The sequence below is a fragment of the Stegodyphus dumicola genome, chromosome 5 (assembly GCF_044657685.1).
Source record: "Stegodyphus dumicola isolate Sdum_Otavi_A_Nest chromosome 5, ASM4465768v1".
Taxonomy (NCBI): Eukaryota; Metazoa; Arthropoda; class Arachnida; order Araneae; family Eresidae; genus Stegodyphus; species Stegodyphus dumicola.
Genome location: NC_140772.1, coordinates 198,173,364 through 198,192,977, shown reverse-complemented (window position 1 = coordinate 198,192,977; position 19,614 = coordinate 198,173,364). Strand labels below are relative to the sequence as shown.

The 19,614-nt window shown below is 32.4% G+C and overlaps 1 protein-coding gene across 1 annotated transcript; it reads left to right on the top strand.

Moving 5' to 3' along the window:
* The first annotated feature begins 16,209 nt into the window (after positions 1 to 16,209).
* LOC118193631 (putative G protein-coupled receptor AH9.1) lies at positions 16,210 to 17,590 on the top strand. Its single transcript, XM_035364778.2, has one exon. It carries the CDS (start codon positions 16,214 to 16,216, stop codon positions 17,348 to 17,350), a length of 1,137 nt encoding a protein of 378 aa, XP_035220669.1. The 5' UTR covers positions 16,210 to 16,213; the 3' UTR covers positions 17,351 to 17,590.
* The last annotated feature ends 2,024 nt before the right edge of the window (positions 17,591 to 19,614 follow it).

The window sequence follows — 19,614 nt, the reverse complement described above, 5'->3', positions numbered from 1 at the left end:
GTATGTGTTAGTAAATTTAAAAAATCGCCTCTTTGGGAGTAACGTAAAATCTAAAAGCTTTCAGATCATTTAATTTCTTTCTTTATTTTTTCATTTAACCCTATTTCTATCAACTCGCGTCTGATTCTTTTATATTACAGATGGTTAATTATAATATATCTCACAAGCAGATCTTAAACGATAAAAAGGGGATTAGAAGTGAGAAGCTAAAATACTACTAGAAATCTAAAACGCTCTTAGCAATTATTTTACATATTCGGCCAAGCAAATTTCTGAGAGCTAGTTCACAATATGGGTGATTAGATCCCATGTTCTCATTTATAACAATGAAAGAATTCAATACGAATATCCAAGTAATCTCAAAATATGCATTTTGTATTAGTTGTTGACGGTTTCGATCATTTTTTGATAAAGCATCAGTAAACATAGAAAGGAATCCCAAATTTTAGTCCTACGCACTTCTCTACTTTTTTCATGGTTTCCACCTAAAACTAATTTTATACAACTAAAATTTATAAATATTATCCTCAAAAGGTTTTAGAGTTTGAGATGAAATAATTTGATCAACATTCATTTTATTTATTTATATAACTTTACCCTAAATAAGAGTTTTAAAATACTTTTATCTTCTGAATAACGACCCTAGCCAAAATACATTCATAATAACGATAACAAAGGTTTCGCTGAAACATCAACTTCGCAGACACTTCTAATGAGCCATTTGCCAAAAAAACGTCCAAGGAACAAAGATCGGCAGACAAAGGAAGTGAGTTACATAAATTCTCCTAACAGTTATCAATTTTCCGGTTTCTTTCTCCAAGTTGACTTTCTCCTCATTTTTTTTTTCCTCCGAGACAAGATTTATTTCGAAAGACGTTAGGTATTATTCCAGAAACAGTGAAAAGAATTTTTCTTAAGGTTTTAACATCCAGCGCGTAAAGATTAGAGTTTATTGCATTAATATTTAAAAACCTATTTTAGGGAGTTGGTTTTTAATAAGTATTTTAATATATTTATTAAAAACAGTAACAAAAAAATGATAGTCGAGATGAGAACAAACCAGTTTTGATTAACTTGGATAGGCTGAACAAGAAATTTGAGTTTGAATTCTTTCTAAAGAATAAAAAATTTGGAAAGTCTAAGTATCATTCATCTCAAAGGTTGATGCTGAGGGCAGAGCATGTGATTTCTTCTTTCCTTTTTTAATTGCTAATTTTATTATAATTTTCTTTTATTCAATAATGGGATTATTGTTTTACATAAGTAAAATATCATCTGCATATGGATAGAATTTTCTATGCAGCTAAACATATGTAAAATTATTAGTCCAAAGGGGTAATTTGCCTAGAAGGACTATTAATTTCGTTTTGGCATTTTGCGTTGATTCAATATAAATGTCGGTTCACTTTTCAAATTGTTGCCACCAAATATTAGAGCCCTGTATTATATTTAAAGAAATTAAATAATGAAGATTCTGCATAAATGTATGTATGTTTCTCGCATTGCGATAAAATATGCATTTTGTAATAGTTGTTGATGGTTTCGATCACTTTTTGATAAAGCATCAGTAAACATAAAAAGGAATCCCAAATTTTAGTCTTACGCGACTACGAGTCATCAAAGTTTAAATAACGCAATCTTCTACTGAATATGGGCATGTGGAAGCCCTAATTTGAAATTTGTTTTACTATCGATTTCATATTTTGTAACACTTTACCGAATTTTTGATTAACAAACTCAAAGATTTTAAACCGAACAATGACAACACTGTACAAAAAAAAAAATAAATAAATAAATAAATAAATGTATCTCCAGCGCGCGAGTCTGTGTATTGGAAATTCTAAAGATATGCTCATTTTACATTATTTTGCGATACTTTTGTTAAATTGAATTTTATGGTTTAATTGCAAAGAACATGATATAAATAAATGTAACAGGCAAAACGTTAAAATTCTCCTTGGGCGTAGTGTAAAATCTGAAAGCTTTCAGATTTTTTTTCCTTGATTTATTACCTAATTAAATCAACTTGGAAACCTGTAGAAAAGTAATTACAGGTTTTGAGCAAAACGCTAAAGCCCAAAATTAAGCTTGTACTTTTTTAACTGACTATAGTCAGTTAAAAAAGTGCAACTACCAATAGCATTGTAGTTTTCCTCTTAAATGCCACATTTCCATAAAACATTTCACATTTCCATTAAACACATACATTTTAGCATCAATCCTGTGGAAAATATATTAAATATTTTATGTTTGATACAATACAGGACATTAATTAATTACACTGAACAGCCTGTACTGTAACAGGCAATGAATAATAAAACACTGAAACTTTCTTTGGGGGGTGCAGTTTTGCTACAACTGCTTCAACGTCAATTAGGAAACAAATCGCACTAAGCACTGATTAGAAGAGTTAGAGCAAATTTACGAGATACTTTGGCTTATAAACTAAATAAATTTACCAAGAATGACTGTTAACTGAATAAAGTAAATGCATTAGAATCACATTAGTATGCTCTCAATATGAAAAGATTGTACAACGGCATTTTTCCAGAAAGGAGCATTGGTAGTGAAGGTTCTGCCACTTCATTTGTCTTATCTGGATTTGACTTAATGTGATTATGATAAAGCCTCGAGGGCTATCTGCCTAAGCGGAGAGATGCCTTCGTCGAGGACTTTCTAAGGAAATTGGCTCGGATACACGTAACACATGGGGAAAACCGCGAAACTGCCACACAGCCAGCCCATTCGCGGGATTCGAAACTCGGCCCGAACTGCCAGTGTTCAACGATTTTACCGCTCGGCCGTTGGTGGGGCGTTGTCTTAATCTGGACTACTGAAATGTTTTGTACGGAGGTATGTCAAACATAATCTCTTCTCCACTATGATGAATTAGAGTTTTGATGAATTTAATGAGAGGAGTAATCCACGAAATCACAGAGCATTTAAGATATTTTATAAGCATTCAAAAATGAGTTGCTTTGTGTATACAAAGCATGAAACTCAAATTTTACATTAACGTCATTAACAAGTATATCATTAACAGTGATGAATCCCATTCGTCATTTTTAATACATGACAAAGTTATATTTTGTTGTCATTTAAATATTTTTATATTCATAGTGACTTTTACAGTTGGTGTCGTTTATAGTTACATTTAGAATAAGATAGAACAACGTTAAGATGAAGGTTCAAACAATCGGACGAAGTAAACGTGCACAATACAGTGCATGGGTCCGTTTTACGGGCCAGTTGTAACTACTATGTTGAGGAGCTCTCACGGGAGTTTGATTGTTGCATTTTATACATTCTGCTTTGCTACGAAAATTTTAACTAAAATTTTTTACAGTATAAATTTTTTATACTTCGTTACGGAAGATAAACTGTACAGTTTGCTAAATATTATAAATAATTACAGTTTAATTATAGAAAAGGTGAAATAAGATGTATGAAGCTTAAGGCTGATTACTGTGTGAGCCGTGCTTAAATTTTGTAGTGATTTAGAGTTTTTAAAATGCATTTTAGGACTAAAAATGTACATTTTAAATAAGGACTGATTGTTTAAAAAGGTAAAAAATATCACACTTAAAGAGAGAAGAGAAATACGTCAGAGTAAAATGTAAAATTAGACAAAACAACAACCTTGTGTTTAACTCTATCGATTTCGAGGGCAAACAGGTACAGGTCCCTCTTCATCAAGAACAAAAAAAAAATATGCAGCATAGGCGATCTGATATCATCACTTATATTAGAAGTCTACGACCTGAAAAGGTCTTTGCCAATACATATCACATCGTCTCTAAATCGTTCGAAAGAAATGGCCGCATATAAACCTAAAAAGGCACATATAACTGGGAAAAAGAAAAATGTTTCCTTCAGAATAAGTCCATTGTTCGTGAGCGAGGCCCTAGCACACTACACTAAGCAGTGAAGACAACCCCACGCTTTATAATGGGAGGTTCTTTGACATTATGAAAAGAAAAGTTAAAAACCTTTTATTGAATTCTGATGTGGAAAAGCATAAGGATATTGTTTAATTTAAGCAGTTATTTATAATTTCATCCTTTACCACAACTTCTCCTTTCCGTTTCCTCACCAAAAATGTAAATGATTTAGAAAGTATTTAAGCTGATGTTTTAGGATCGTAAAACACAGCATGTTTCTGCCTCTGGAGACCACGTTACTTTACTCCTGCCATCTCTAATAATCTTGTACTTAATTATTTGCCTTTCCTTTATTTGCTGTTGACATTTAAACTGATACGCCAGTTATAATTTTCTGAGCCAGCTTATATTTAAATATAGTTGTGTAGTCTTTGACTACTAGTTTACATTTTAAATTTGAATTTGGCTGTTATTTGAAATTTAATCTACAAAGATGGTGTTTGTTCTGTTAAGCACAAGACATGCACTTATATTCAAGTTCTGGTTTAAAAAAAAGGTTGTTTTAAGCCTTTTCAAGTTTCTGTAGTTAAGTCAGACACAGCTTTAATTCGCTGTATGTCTGTTAAGAGTTTCAACGTAGTTTATGCTCCCAAAGCAAGTCAGACTCTTTACAGTTAAATCAGAAGAGAAAAGCGATGTAGCTTGGCTATCGCTATTGCGAAACAAATTGGGCTAAGGAAAAAATACCCAATAAAAAATCCTTTTTCTGGTCTTTCAAACAGAGTGTGTGGGAAGAAAGTTTCTCATCACGGAAGATGGATGGCCTGAAGAAGTAAAGGCAAAAGCATCTATCTAGTAACCATTATAGGTGAAAGTGCCGATATGTTCGCATTTAACGCTAGCTAATGGCATATTTTTTTAAGTAGGGAGCTAGATCGAAATAAAGTTCAGAAACGTGGAATGTTGTCTGCAGAAAAATATATAGTGGATTTTGAATTCGTTGTTCTTTCATTCATAGAAATAAAGTTGTTTTTATTGTTTTTACTGTAGTTTTATAATTTTACCTTTAAGAGCATCCCGTTATAGAGAATGTTAACCCATTTTGTAACATTAAAAGTACTCTGGTGTCCAAAATTAAGGTAATGAACATAACTAAATTAAATCAAAAAAATGTGCATGAGGAATTTCGTTGACATTTGCCGCAGAGGTACATGCAATTAAAGATCAATGAAACATAATAAACAATATATATATAAACGATTTAACGGCTAAAAATTATCTAATTTGGAAACAAATTCTAAGCTGATTATGCATCATATCTCATTTCGCAACGTAGTCATTCATTTTAATGAATTCGACACACATGATAACACACTAAGATTTCACACTGTTTACAAAAGCTTTAACCTTTTCTCTGATTCTTGCAAAAATCAGCCGTGTTTCTCCTCATACCATCTGTTCTGTATAACATAATTGCCACTGCATTGATTTAGAGGCAAATGAAGGTAAATGTGCTTTCATAGAATGCCTTTGCAAATCATGTATAGAACATAACAAATAAAAATATAAAAGAAAAGTTTGCGCTTCTAACTACAATTAGGTTAGTTAGGTTATTTAATTACGGCAATGTCTCGAGGGCTATCTGCCTAAGGGGAGGGATGCCTTCGTGGAGGACTTCCTAAGGGAAACTGGCTCGCATACACGTTACACATGAAAACACCCATGCAGCCAGCCCGTTCGCGGGATTCGAACCTCGGACCGAAGTACCAGTGTTCAAGGACTTTACCGCTCGGCCGCTGGTGGGTCTCTGACTACTATTAAATATGAACTGAAACTGTTGCATCACAATTAACCCTGTTGTATTCCCTGCAGTAAAACTGATAAGAAATGTGAACGAACGAAAACAACCAGCCTGCATGTTTTGTTTCCCCCCCCCCAAAAAAAAAAAGTTCTTATTTTTCAACCTAATCCTCAAGAGATAATACAAGAAAGAAGAATTCTCATAATTATGCAGTAAAATTTCAAGGTATGGATGACAGAATAATAAAAGCTGCGCTTTTCTGTACGTTACCAAATCGCATGTATGTTATTATTCTGACGGAGGGTGATTGTCGAGGAAATAATGGTACAGATCCTAGGTTTGATTGCTTCTGTGAAAGACCTCCGCCACTGTAGGTTCGTAACGTTGTTTCATTGCCTATATTCGCCCTTTGACAGAAAATTCCATCATATATCTGAAAAGCGTTCTTTATCTACTACTATAAGACATACTATGCATTTCATTTTATTATGATCCAAAAAACATGAAAAATTCACGTAAGAGAAATACTTGAAAATAGAAACGATCTTTGAGTGGAATAAGAGAATTTACTTGTTTGTGACCAATACACTAGTATTTTCACCCAAAAAGCACGTGGAAGGAACATATTTAATTATTTACATCTCCCGCTACCTAAAACGCATTGACAAAACAATGTTGAACATCAAGTCGATCAATCGAATTTTTCTGACGCATTATGACCAGCAAAGTGTCACACAGTGAAACATGTGTTGCGTTTACAACTTTTATATTGTTTAATAATTAGAAAATAGTTTTTTAAACTTATTGTTTACATTTTTCGACCATTTAAATGCCAACTTCCGGCATCCAAAAATTCACTTCCGGCTTATTTTTTATACTATAATTTAGCTTCTAGTTATCGTAAAAACAAAAATAAAGCATTTTTAGAAACCTAAATGTATGGCCTATAAAATGAATAAATAAAAAAAATTCGAAAATTTTCACCAAAACGACGAAACATACCTTAAAAACCTGTGTTGAGAAGACTAAAAATAATATAATCTCCGGGGGAAACACGGAACAGAAAGTGAACAAAACAAATCATTTTTTGCACAAAGTTGTCGGGTCATTGCTTCCGTTTTACCTCGGCTAAAATCATTAAGGTAATATTTTCGATTGATGAGCCAGAATTCTCTGAAGCTTCCCATATCTACATTATTCACCGATTCCTTCTACATTATTCACCGATATAATCTTGAGACAGTTTATATTAATCATAGATATGCTTCTTTCAATACTTCCAATTTCATCAAGAGTGTCATGTTAGTTATTGTTATTAGAGACATAGTACCCTTCGATCAATTTGAGTAATAAGTGGGATATTCATGGTTACCTAAAACACCTCCCGTTTTGCAACTCTGGCAATAGAATAGATTCCAATTCCTATTTGCATCCCTGAATAGATTTCAGCTCCTCTGTTGATAATGAAACTAATTTCATGGTTACAGGTACTCTACTTTGTCCTCTAATTAATAATCACTGAGTGTACGCATATGGCTTGGCCACTTCATTATTCACTGAATCCAAAGCTGTTGTACACAAAGCAAGAAGTCATACTTTTTATATTTAGAAATATACAGCTATTTCTAGATTTACAGCAACTCTTTTTTATGAAAGATCTAAATTAGTACCTTTCAGTACGTGGTATTAATACCTTTTAGTACGCAGATCATCAACAGAAGAATAAATACAAATAATATGATGGTGGTCATATAGAAATTATAATTTAAAATAATACGGCTTCATTAAATAAATTGCCATTAAATTGAACTAAGATAATATCAAAATTTATTGAAAATCATAATTATAAAGTTTTAATGTATATTATATGTAAATGTAACCTTATTGTGTATTGTAATTTTGGGTAAATTATACGTTTGCATAAATATTGTTGCGCTCCGCACGGGTTCGTGGATTCGTGGCTGAGTGATTAACGACAACACTTGATGAAGAATGAAAACACAATTTATTAGCCAGTATTACTCAGAACAGCTCCAAAAACACGTTTACAGTCGTCGAAAAAGTACGACAAGCACGCTGAAACAATCAGCGCTTCAGGATATCAGGCTATAACGGTAAAGACGGTTTCACGGTAAAGCACTAGAGTACAGCTCCCGACTCGGTTCGCTCGTTCTCGGAATTCTATGTACTCTCGAGACTCTCCACGCTACAAATCGCGATGCACTCGCTAAGCTCGCGATACTCCGACGACCAACTCGACACTAGACTGATGATGAACTCGATAGACTCTCGATCGACTGCTACTCTGCGTACAGGCACGGTTTATATAGCTTTTGGGCTGCTATCGGGAACATTCTGGGCCAAAACGGTAAGAATTCGTTCTTGAATGTTCTTCAACCGTCTATGGCGTATCAACAATTTTGTTGCCAAATGGACGATTTCACGCCAAATCTGGCAATCATGCCATTTCACGCTAAATCTGGCCTTCCCATTTTCTGGCAACCCTAAACCCGCCTTACCGCGGCTGGGCATTTCCTAACAAAATCTTTTGGCAATTTTGAGAATGTCAATTTCTAAAGATTTTAAAGTCCTTGCAACAATGGGGTAGTATACATGGTCTAAAAATATTAAACATGAATTTAAATGACTTAGGCAATGCTAAATTATTCAGAAATACATCAGTACTAAAACGCAAAATAATGAAAGCGAAAAAATATTGTGAACCATTTACAGATTAAAATTTTCACAGCAATACTGAACCCACAAAACAATAAAAAGATGCCCCTTTGGACGTAACATAAAATCGAAAAGCTTCCAGATTTTATATTACACCTAAATTTTATATTACACCACGTTTTGTGGGTTAGCTCTATTTATTAAATATCATATTCTTCTCACTTAAATTACATAAAATTCAATTCAACAGCAATATCACAAAAAAACAGCATATCTTTAGAATTTCCTAAAGACAGTCTCGAGTGTAGGCGGTAAAAACCTTTTTTTTTTCGTACAGTGTTGCCATTGCTCGCTTTGAAATCGTTGAGTTTCTTAATCAAAAATTCATAAATGCTGTACAAAATGTGAAATAGGTAATAAAACAAATTAAATTCCAAATTCTAAATTTGGGCTTCTAGATGCCCATTTTCGGATGGAGGATTACATTATTCAAAATTTGGTGGCTGTAGGTACCGTCGTTTTTTCATAATGCGAGAAACATACATAAATACATGCAGATTCTTCGTTATTTAATTCTTTAATATAATGCAGGCAATGATATTTGGTTACAACAATTTAAATAGTGATACTCCGTTTATAGTGAACCGACTCAAAATGCCGTTTCGAGACTAATAGCCCTTCTGACCTAACGCTCCTTTAAGCTAACAAAAAATGGGAAATCTTCTTTACATCTCTAAGCAGTAACCTTTTACAGGTGAAGATATCTGTAACAAATCATTCGGATACTTTCATTGATTTACATCTCAAATATAAATAGTATTGCGAATATATGTGTGTGTGTGTGAATATGGCAAAGCCTCGAGGGCTATCTGCCTAAGGGGAGGGATGCCTTCGTGGAGGACTTTCTAAGGGAAACTGGCTCCTATACACGTTACACATGGGGAAAACCACGAAAACGCCCATGCAGCCAGCCCGTTCGCGGGATTCGAACCTCGGACCGAACTACCAGTGTTCAGCGACTTTACCGCTCGGCCGCTGGTGGGCCCTGTATTGCGAATATAAAAATGTACAGTAGCATTCAACACTTCATCTACTGTACATACATTCGTTATTTCTAATATAAGACTGTACGTTATGACAGCAGTTTTCCTGAAAGCCATTAAAGGAAGTTAAAAAAAGGGGCGTTAAAAAGGAAAACTCAGTATGGAAGACATTTAAAATTTTAACAAAAATCAACTTGATCAGCTGGAGAAGATTTTAAAGAATGCGAAAGAATTAAGCCATACAGTCATACAGTTTGCTTTCAAACATTACCATTCTGCGAGGAAACAAAATATGGCTTATAGCATAGTTGGGCCAGATGTAATTGCAATGTAATGACTTTTTTCAATTATAATTGCAATGTGATTAGAATTACATTGTAACTGCGAAATATAATTCCAATTTCAATTGCAATGTCTTTTTCAATTACAACTGCAGTTTAATTGGAATTACATTGTACTTGCGAAATCTAATTACAATTAACAACTATCTTAATGTAAATGTCACTGCAATTACATTAAACTATAATTACAAAGCAATTATAAAATCAATTGAAATTAAATATCTATTGTAAAATATAATTGCAATCAACAGTTACGCTAATGTAATTGTAATTACAATTACATTGTAATTATAATTACAGAGTATATAGTATATATATATATAATGTAATTACAGTTACGGTGTGATTGTAATTTTTTCACTCACAGTGTTACATTTTAATTACAACTGCAAAGAAATTGTAATTGTTGTTCAGGGAATTTGGTTTATACATGTATATATGTTTGATATTATACTGAAAATGGCTGAGGAAATTTTTATTTAACCTTCTCTTTTTAACAAAGGGATTCGTAACAGGGGAAAACTTATTTTCATAATTATATCCAACTGAATCCCTAATCGCTGTAACTAGTAGAAAATTGATTCTGGTCCAAAATCATCTTATGTATACTAATATCTGCAGTAACATCATTGTTTACAAATTAATTTGTTACTAAAGGCAACACATATTTTTAATAAATTGTTAAAAATCATAATTTACTCGTAATTACAAGCATTTGAATGATCTATTTTCCACAGCTCCAGGTACAAATTCAAAGCGTAATTTTTTTTAATGCCTATAGATGACTGTTCCAGCAGAAAAGCACACAAATGGGTGGATTATGCCAAAGCACACAAATGCTATCTGCCTTAGGAAAGGGATGGTTTTGTGTAGGACTTTGTGGGAAAACTATGGAAAAGTCTATCCACCCACCTCATTCGCTGAGATTTGAACACGGGTTGAATAATTAATATATTAGCGATCTTAACACTCAGTCACTGGTGGACGTTGAGTACAGAAAAAATGGTCTTATTTTCCATACAGATCATCTTGCAAAGTTATTGACCTAATTCTAGCTTGCAGTAATGATACATATTATGAAATCGGTCTTTTTTAAATATAATCCAAATTTTCAATAAATAAATAAAATAGTGCAATAGCTTTTACAAATGTATGCATTTGTATGAACTATTTTAACTCAGAAATTATGCAACATACAGGTAAACTCTTTGGCCTTTTTTACGTATTTCAGGCGAGGAATACGATTGTGCAGAGTTTGGGCTGTTTTGATGCGACACCCTGCATTACACACAATGTATCTCTAAAATTATTAATGATTAATTTTATTTAAAATGCCAAACACTTTTATGTTTGGGTGTTCTATTCCAGCATTAGTAATGGGTTGGGCCCACCAGAGAAAGCAATAAACACCGGTAGTTTGACGAGGGTTCGAATCTCCCCGGCTGCACCAGTGTTTTCACGTTTAATCTATGTGTATCAAGAATATAAGTTATTTTTCTTCAAAAAAATCCTCCGTGAAGGCATTCCTTTCTTTAGGCAAGAAGTCTTCGTAGGCTTTGCCATAATTTAAATGAATCACACCAAATTTCGTCAACGACTGGCGACGTTCTACGTGACAGGAACACACTCATTGTCATAATAATTTGCCCCCCAAGAAGTAATTGTTGTATTCTAACGGCCCATAGCATGAAGGTGCATGTCAGGCAGATACAAAAATAGTAAAAATACAGCTTATTTGTATATTGCGTAACTGAACTACAGAGCGTTGAATTTCGATCTCTTTGGAACGTAAAAAGATATGCAGAGGCCTTTACTTAATCTGTTGCAGAAGGACGCGTTTTCATCAGGGATGCCATTGCACTAACAACAAAGACAATATCTTCGGCTGTTAGAGTTCGAGAGGGAGATAATCACCGAGGGATGGAAGCCGCATGATAGCGATTAATGCAGATATAGTTCGACCGTCTATAGCGCAACCCTGGTTGGCATTTTGCCAAAACGCATAGACTCGTCCAAAAGGGGCGGTATTACTTGCTGCGAAGTGAAAGGTCTTTTCTCCAGAAGGAAAAAAAGTCCCCATCATTCCACCCTATTTTGAGAATAATTCGGTCCGAATGGCGCATGCGTGTTTGCGCTCATGGTCGCGGATGAGGCCGTCGATACCTCTTGTGATACCTCTATTATTCAAAACCAAATATATGCTAAAATAAGAAATTTTAATTGTTAAAGAATTTCGTGAAATTTAGTAAGCAAATCGACTAGGAAACAAAATTATTAATTAAAAGTGCATTGCTAATGTAATTAAGAGTTTAAATCCAAAGTAATTTAGCTCTTAATTACATTAGCAATGTACTTTTAATGTCGATAGTAAAAGGTAAAATACGAGTAAAATTATTGTGTAAAATGATTATTATCAAAATAAGTGTTTTATATGAATAAGTAGTCAAAATGAAATACTGTAAACAAACTAAAAGTCAAAAGGAAATGTTAAGAAATTAGTCAAGTACTGCAATTGAAGAATTGTGAATTGTGATACAGCTTTGTCTTCGCATTTTAAGGGCGTCTCATAGTTAGAGCCGCATGATTTGGATATCGTCTGCTGGAAGGAAGCTGAAGAATTTCAATCAATTATGCTGTGTTTTTTTAACAGCATACAAATGAGCAGGATTAAATATCAACAGCCAAGTAAGAACAGATTTTAAGAAATTACTTTTTCTCAGTCTGTGAACTAAGATGCTACAACAATAGTTTGGTTTAAATATATTATGTTAAAGTAACTACGAGTTTATTTAAATTTCAAGTCTTATTCTAGTTAATAGTATTCTAATTAAGATTTGATATTATCCTGAAATGTGTAGTGATAATCATAAAATTTGAGAATACAAAATTTTTATTTAAGTCTATTATTCTATGAAGTGTTGATAATACTCTGAAGAGTTTTTGGTTTTAAAAAAAAAAAAAATATTTTAACTATTGTAAAAATATTTTGAGAAAAGTGCACATTTTGTTCTCAAGAAAATTTTAAAGTTTCAGTTACAAATGTCGACAAATCAGGAACCCGTTTATCTTGACGATTCACTAAACGTGAATCAAGATACAATAGATTTAAATATTACTCCATTTGAAGATTCTAAGGACAGTGACATAATTTCTTGGTTAGGTTATTTTAACAAAGTCTGCCAAAATAAGGACGAAAATTGGAAACTTCAAAATATTTCTCATTACATTAAGGGAAAAGCCCTCTGACTCTATATTAAAAATTGCCATGACCTAAAAACTTACTCAGAATTTGAACAAATATTAAAAGAAAACTTTATCGATCCCACCTTAACTACTTTCGGCGACTTCGCTAATTTAAAATATAACGCCAGAGAAGACATCACAAATTACTTTCGAAAGAAAATTGAAGTGGGTAAGCGGCTTAATTTGGATAAATCAATTATTTTAGAAGGTTTGACAGATGGTTTTCCAACGAACTTAAAGTCTTTGATGCTTTTTCAAAGTCCCGCTGATCCGATAACTTGGCTAGAACAAGCCCACAAACTTCGACAAATTCATGAATTTAAAGATGAAAATTCGCAAAATTATAACAGAGATAGGAATAGTCAACAATTCAGACAAACTAATTTCCGAAATAATAATCGTCAGTTTGTTGATAATCGACCCAATGCATCTAATTACAAACCCCATAGTTTTCAAAAAATTGGAAATAAATCTAACAACAATATCAACAACGGAAAGAAATTTGTAAGTCACCAATCTATTTATTCCGGACAAAAGCTGGTACATCACATATATATAATACAATAGGCTGAAGAACTAAGAAAAAGTTCTAAGCCAATATCCAATTATGTGATATAAGATTGAAATAACTACTGATAAAAGTAAAAAATTAAATCGGAAATTTAAACAAAATACATATTCAGCTCAGAAAAGAGCTGTTAAAATCGCTGTGAAATAAACAAGCAAATGTGTCAACTTTTAAAGTTTAATAAGCGCAAAATTTAAAAATAAAAAAGTTAAAATAGCAACACACTTTCGCTGTTTCCTAGGGTAACATTTCTTTCAACGCGTACGTGCGTTTTTCATTTTTATTAAGTTTATTCACATCTGACAAATGCGCTCAGAAGCTGAGAGCAAAGAATCAAAGATCTTACATCTCTGTGTCAACATGAATGATTATTTTTTGGCAATATGCCATAACATTATGTAATAATAAAAATGCGAGGCATTAGATATAATGAAATGTAATGTAAGGTGGTAAACGCAGAAAAATAGACTTTAATAACTAGTTTAACTCTCTACACAATAAAAAGTATCCGTCTTGAATTAAATCGAAATAAGGAAATGAATTAAAATCTAACAATAAATAAAATTAGAGATTAATTAAACATATTAATCTTTGATAATCATGAGTATGATATGTGAAGTTATTTTGCAAACATAACAGTCAGAGATTTTGCTATATATAAGGTTTATTTTAATTGATCCTTCATAAATCGCTGTAACCGTGAAAGAGAGAGCTGCATCAAAGAAACATCTTAAGTGAGTTAAAATAAGAGCACAAGAATTCTCCAAAAGGGGCACTCTGCTGTTTTCTACAGTAAACACGTGATATCCAACTTTTCGAATCATTCTTCTGGATATTTTCTTCTCTTTTTAGTCGTAGTTTCACCATTACTCCTTTCTCTGCAGTATGCCTGTCACCTTCAGATGGAATGTACCGCAGCTGCGACATTACAGACAGTCCCCCGTGGAACAAAATGAATCGTTTATTTCATTTTTCATAACTAAATTGCATCGCCAGGCGACACTTTCACAATCATCATTTGTCAAGGGGTGGGTCTTTTCTCATATATTATAACTTTTACACATACTCCCCGCTGTTAGGGTACAATAAAAAGTCACCATTTCTTGCAGTCCAAAAAGAAGCGTATAACATTACAACACACGTAAGAGCAAAAAAGTTCTGAAGTTTCTTTTTTGAAACGCTTTGCGTTTTGTTACTCAAATTAATCATTAAGAAGACATCCTTCTTTTGCGATGAATTTCAACGAAATATTGATTGCTGAAAGCTTTAATGTGGCAGGCAGGCTTAGAGATTATTATAGTTGCAACGTAAGCACTTTATAATGCAGTATTTTCAGGATAATCGTATCGTAATATAGCCTTACTTCGTACAAGGAAGTAAAAATTAACTTTTCAAAAATTTAACCAGCTTTTGTAGTTTTATCTTTTATTTGATACTATTTTGTTGCACCTCCTAATTTACTTGCGTTTGCAACAGTTTAATAGTGCTTACTTACCATTTGTTTACTTGTGTTTAGTAGCGGAAAACAGATGTGTTCCAAGAAGTACAACATAACTGTTAAGAAGAGACCACATCTTATATGTAGGCTAGACTACTTTGCTTTGCTGTAAAAAACAATCTCCTGCTTGGAATTTTTTTTAACTACAACTATATTTTTGAAATTCATAAATTATCGTTTGCTACTTGACAGAGTTTTGTTTACTTGACAAAATTACTGCATGCAACTTTTGATAATGCCGTATTAAAACTTCAACTTACAGTCGAACCCATTGTCGACATATGATCCTACATTTTGCATGCAACTTTTAAAAAAATAATCTTTATTACTCTAATAAAATTTTTGGTTATTTGACTTTCAAAAATTTTCTTTACAGAGTCAATATTCTCTTTGATGACAAAAATTTGAAGTCTTAAATTTACATAGATATATCGCTCATTCTCTTCGTTTTTCCTTAGCATTAAATTACATTATGTTACCATACGTTTGAAGCCTGTCAGTTAAGTGCAATGGTGGTCAGCCTTTTTTTGTTCCATGCATCTCTTTCACCCTTGCTAAAAGATCATAATTCCTCTCTCCCTTTCGAAAGCTTGAAAAATACATACACATTTATTTAGACATAGATTATTTTTTACCAGCACATCAAGAAGCAGGACTCCGTCTGCCTCTTGATATGCTGGTAAAAAAAATGTGTCTAAATAAATGTGTATGTACTTTTCAAGCTTTCGAAAGGCTGAGGAGACAGTGGTAAAAAGAGTATATGAGCAAAACAGATTGCGAACCACTGATATTAACATTTCTCCAAAATAAAACTATATTTCATTTGATCTCGATTAGCATTTCTGCATGCGGCATTCGATTCACGAACCGGACTTGATTATGCCTGTTGTACAGAATTAGTATTTTATATAATATTGATTTGCATAACTTCTTAGATAATCAGATTACGTAAACGTTAGCGTTCCTAAATATTATAATTAGAGTACTGATTATTTTCCCATGATTAATGAACACCTTGATGTTCATCCCTTGATGTCCTTGATGTTTGTTCATCTTCTTGTTCCATACGTCAGGTTCCATAATTTTCATGCGAATTCATGAGCTATATTTACGCTTTTTTGTGTGTGTTAATATCGTCATTTTTTATTGCAGGTAATACTTAATGGGGGAATGTCCAACTCCAGACAGCCAGCTCGGAAGTATAGGAACCAACTCTACAGTTTCGGTCAATATATCATCATTTTTTGAAATACCTCCAGAACTTCAAAACTCTTCTAATGAGAACGTGGAAAAATTAAAATTCATCGCCTATGGCGTAGTGAGCTCAATCATTATTGCCCTTGGAATTCTAGGAAATTTCATAAACTTAGCCGTTCTTACTAGACCCAACCTCAAAGGAGTTACGTTTGTTTACCTAACATGGCTAGCCATATCTGATCTCATGTCTCTTGTGGTGAGTTTGAGTTCCATGTTTAGACTTCACGGTATGCAACCAAGGACGTACACTGCAGCTGTATACTATTCACATATTGAAATGCCACTTGTGAATGCCTTCATGGCAAGCAGTGTGTTCTTAGTTGTAGCTTTAACGATTGATAGGTATTTCTCTGTGTGCTTACCAACGAGATTTAAAGAAGTGCATAATACACAACGGGCCAAACGCTCAATAACAGCAGCTTATATTTCAGCGTTCGTTTTGTATATACCGGTATGTTTTCAGAAGAAACCAGTGGCCGTGCAATTGCCATTCAGCAGGAAAATTGAATATATATCATGTGAGTATATACCAGTGACATCGCATACTGTTTTTAAAGTGTACCTCATGGTAAAAGAAGTGATTGTTCGACTAGGTCCTGTCTTGTTATTAGCAATTTTGAATACTACCATCATAGTGACTTTCAGAAAAACACTCAAAAAACGAAGAGAGATGCTCAATATGTCTACATCAAACTCTGCCGCACAACAGCATAGGGATGGAAACAAGAAATACAGAGAAGAGCAAAGACTCATCATATTGTTAGCTGGCATTGTGATACTTTTCTTTATCACCATGACACCTGCGGCTATTTTAACGATACTTAATAGCGATGATAAAGAATTTAACTTTGGTTTTCAGCTATTCAGGGCTATCGCTAATGTTTTAGAGCTGTCGAATTACGCAATGAACTTTTATGTCTATTGCATGTGCAGTTCCGAAATTCGGAGAACTTTCATAGCGTTAGCAACCTGCACAAAACCTAATTTAAATACGAGTTCTGCTAGTAGCAAGCCATCACTGGAAAGTAATAATAAATACTAATTACTAAAAATTGTACATCATTTAAATAAATGTTATTATTTTATTTCGAATATGTAACAGATGATTTTTATGTTTATGAAAATAAAGCGTAATAAACACTAATTACTGAAAATTGAACATCAATTAAATAAATGTTATTATTTTATTTAGAATATGTAACAGACGATCTTTATGGTAATGAAAGTAAGGCATAATTCTGGTTGAAATTAAAAACATTAGCTACTAAAGAATATTGTTCTAATGGAAACAATTTATTAAGAAGCACGGCGTTTATAAGACTAGTTTTTGACGTATAAATGTATAATTTCTAGATTCTTCTAGCAATAAATTTTTATGATTTGAGGAATCATGTACATATTCAAAAATATGAATCTCTAAAGAAATGTCTTTAAATGAACAATGAAATGTTTTTTTAGTTATTAGTCCAAAGGGATTTGAATCCCGAAGGACTATTAGTTTCGTTTTGGCATTTTGCGTCGTACGGATAAATGTCGGTTCACTTTTCAAACTGTTGCCATAAAATGTTAGAGTCCTGCATTATATTTGAAGAAATTAAATAATGAAAATCTGCATAAATGTATGTATATTTCTCGTATTGTGATAAAACAACGGTACATAGAGTCATCGAATTTTGAATAACGTAATCCTCCAACGAATATGAGCATGTGGAAGACCCAATTTGAAATTTGAAATTTGTTTTATGATCGATTTCCTATTTTTTAAAACTTTGACGAATTTTTGATTAACAAACTCAAGGATTTCAAAGCGAGCAATGGCAACGTTGTGCAGAAAAAACATTTTTATCTCCAGCGCGTGAGTCTCTGTATCGGAAATTCTAAAGATATGCTCGTTTTAAAACTATTTTGCGATATTGCTGTTGCACTGGATCTTATGGTTTAAGTGCGAGGAACATGATATTTAATAAAGAAAGGTAACACACAAAATGTTAAAAAACGCCCCTTTGGACGTAATTTAAAATCTGAAACCTTTCAGATTTTTTTAATACTTTATTTTATACGCAAAATATGTGTATGTCAAAATACTGAAGCTCCTTTTGTCCATGGTTTTTACCGAAATTTATATAAGAATGTTTTTATTTATTTATTATTATTTTGATTTCGAAAACAAAATAAAATGTTTTAACAGGAAAATCATAGTTTAATATAGTATGTATACACACCAGAAACGATATTCATTAATTAATTGCTAATTTTAATTATTATATTAAATTTTAAAATTGTTTCATTAAACCAGAAATTCACCTATTTACATTTTTCCTACATTTTGCATTTAATTACTACAACATAATATAAAAACTAATGCAGTTATTTCAACTAGAATCCCATTATTCAAACAAAGGTATTATTTAGCTTTAATTTCGTTTAAAATTTATATTTAACTTAAAAGTCATGATAAGCATATTGCTTTGCAATCTGAATATAACAGTCTGAATATATGTTCTGAATCAGTAATGACACTAATTAAAATTTATATTTAACTTAAAAGTCATGATAAGCATATTGCTTTGCAATCTGAATATAACAGTCTGAATATATGTTCTGAATCAGTAATGACACTAATTAAAATTTATATTTAACTTAAAAGTCATGATAAGCATATTGCTTTGCAATCTGAATATAACAGTCTGAATATATGTTCTGAATCAGTAATGACACTAATTAAAATTTATATTTAACTTAAAAGTCATGATAAGCATATTGCTTTGCAATCTGAATATAACAGTCTGAATATATGTTCTGAATCAGTAATGACACTAATTAAAATTTATATTTAACTTAAAAGTCATGATAAGCATATTGCTTTGCAATCTGAATATAACAGTCTGAATATATGTTCTGAATCAGTAATGACACTAATTAAAATTTATATTTAACTTAAAAGTCATGATAAGCATATTGCTTTGCAATCTGAATATAACAGTCTGAATATATGTTCTGAATCAGTAATGACACTAATTAAAATTTATATTTAACTTAAAAGTCATGATAAGCATATTGCTTTGCAATCTGAATATAACAGTCTGAATATATGTTCTGAATCAGTAATGACACTAATTAAAATTTATATTTAACTTAAAAGTCATGATAAGCATATTGCTTTGCAATCTGAATATAACAGTCTGAATATATGTTCTGAATCAGTAATGACACTAATTAAAATTTATATTTAACTTAAAAGTCATGATAAGCATATTGCTTTGCAATCTGAATATAACAGTCTGAATATATGTTCTGAATCAGTAA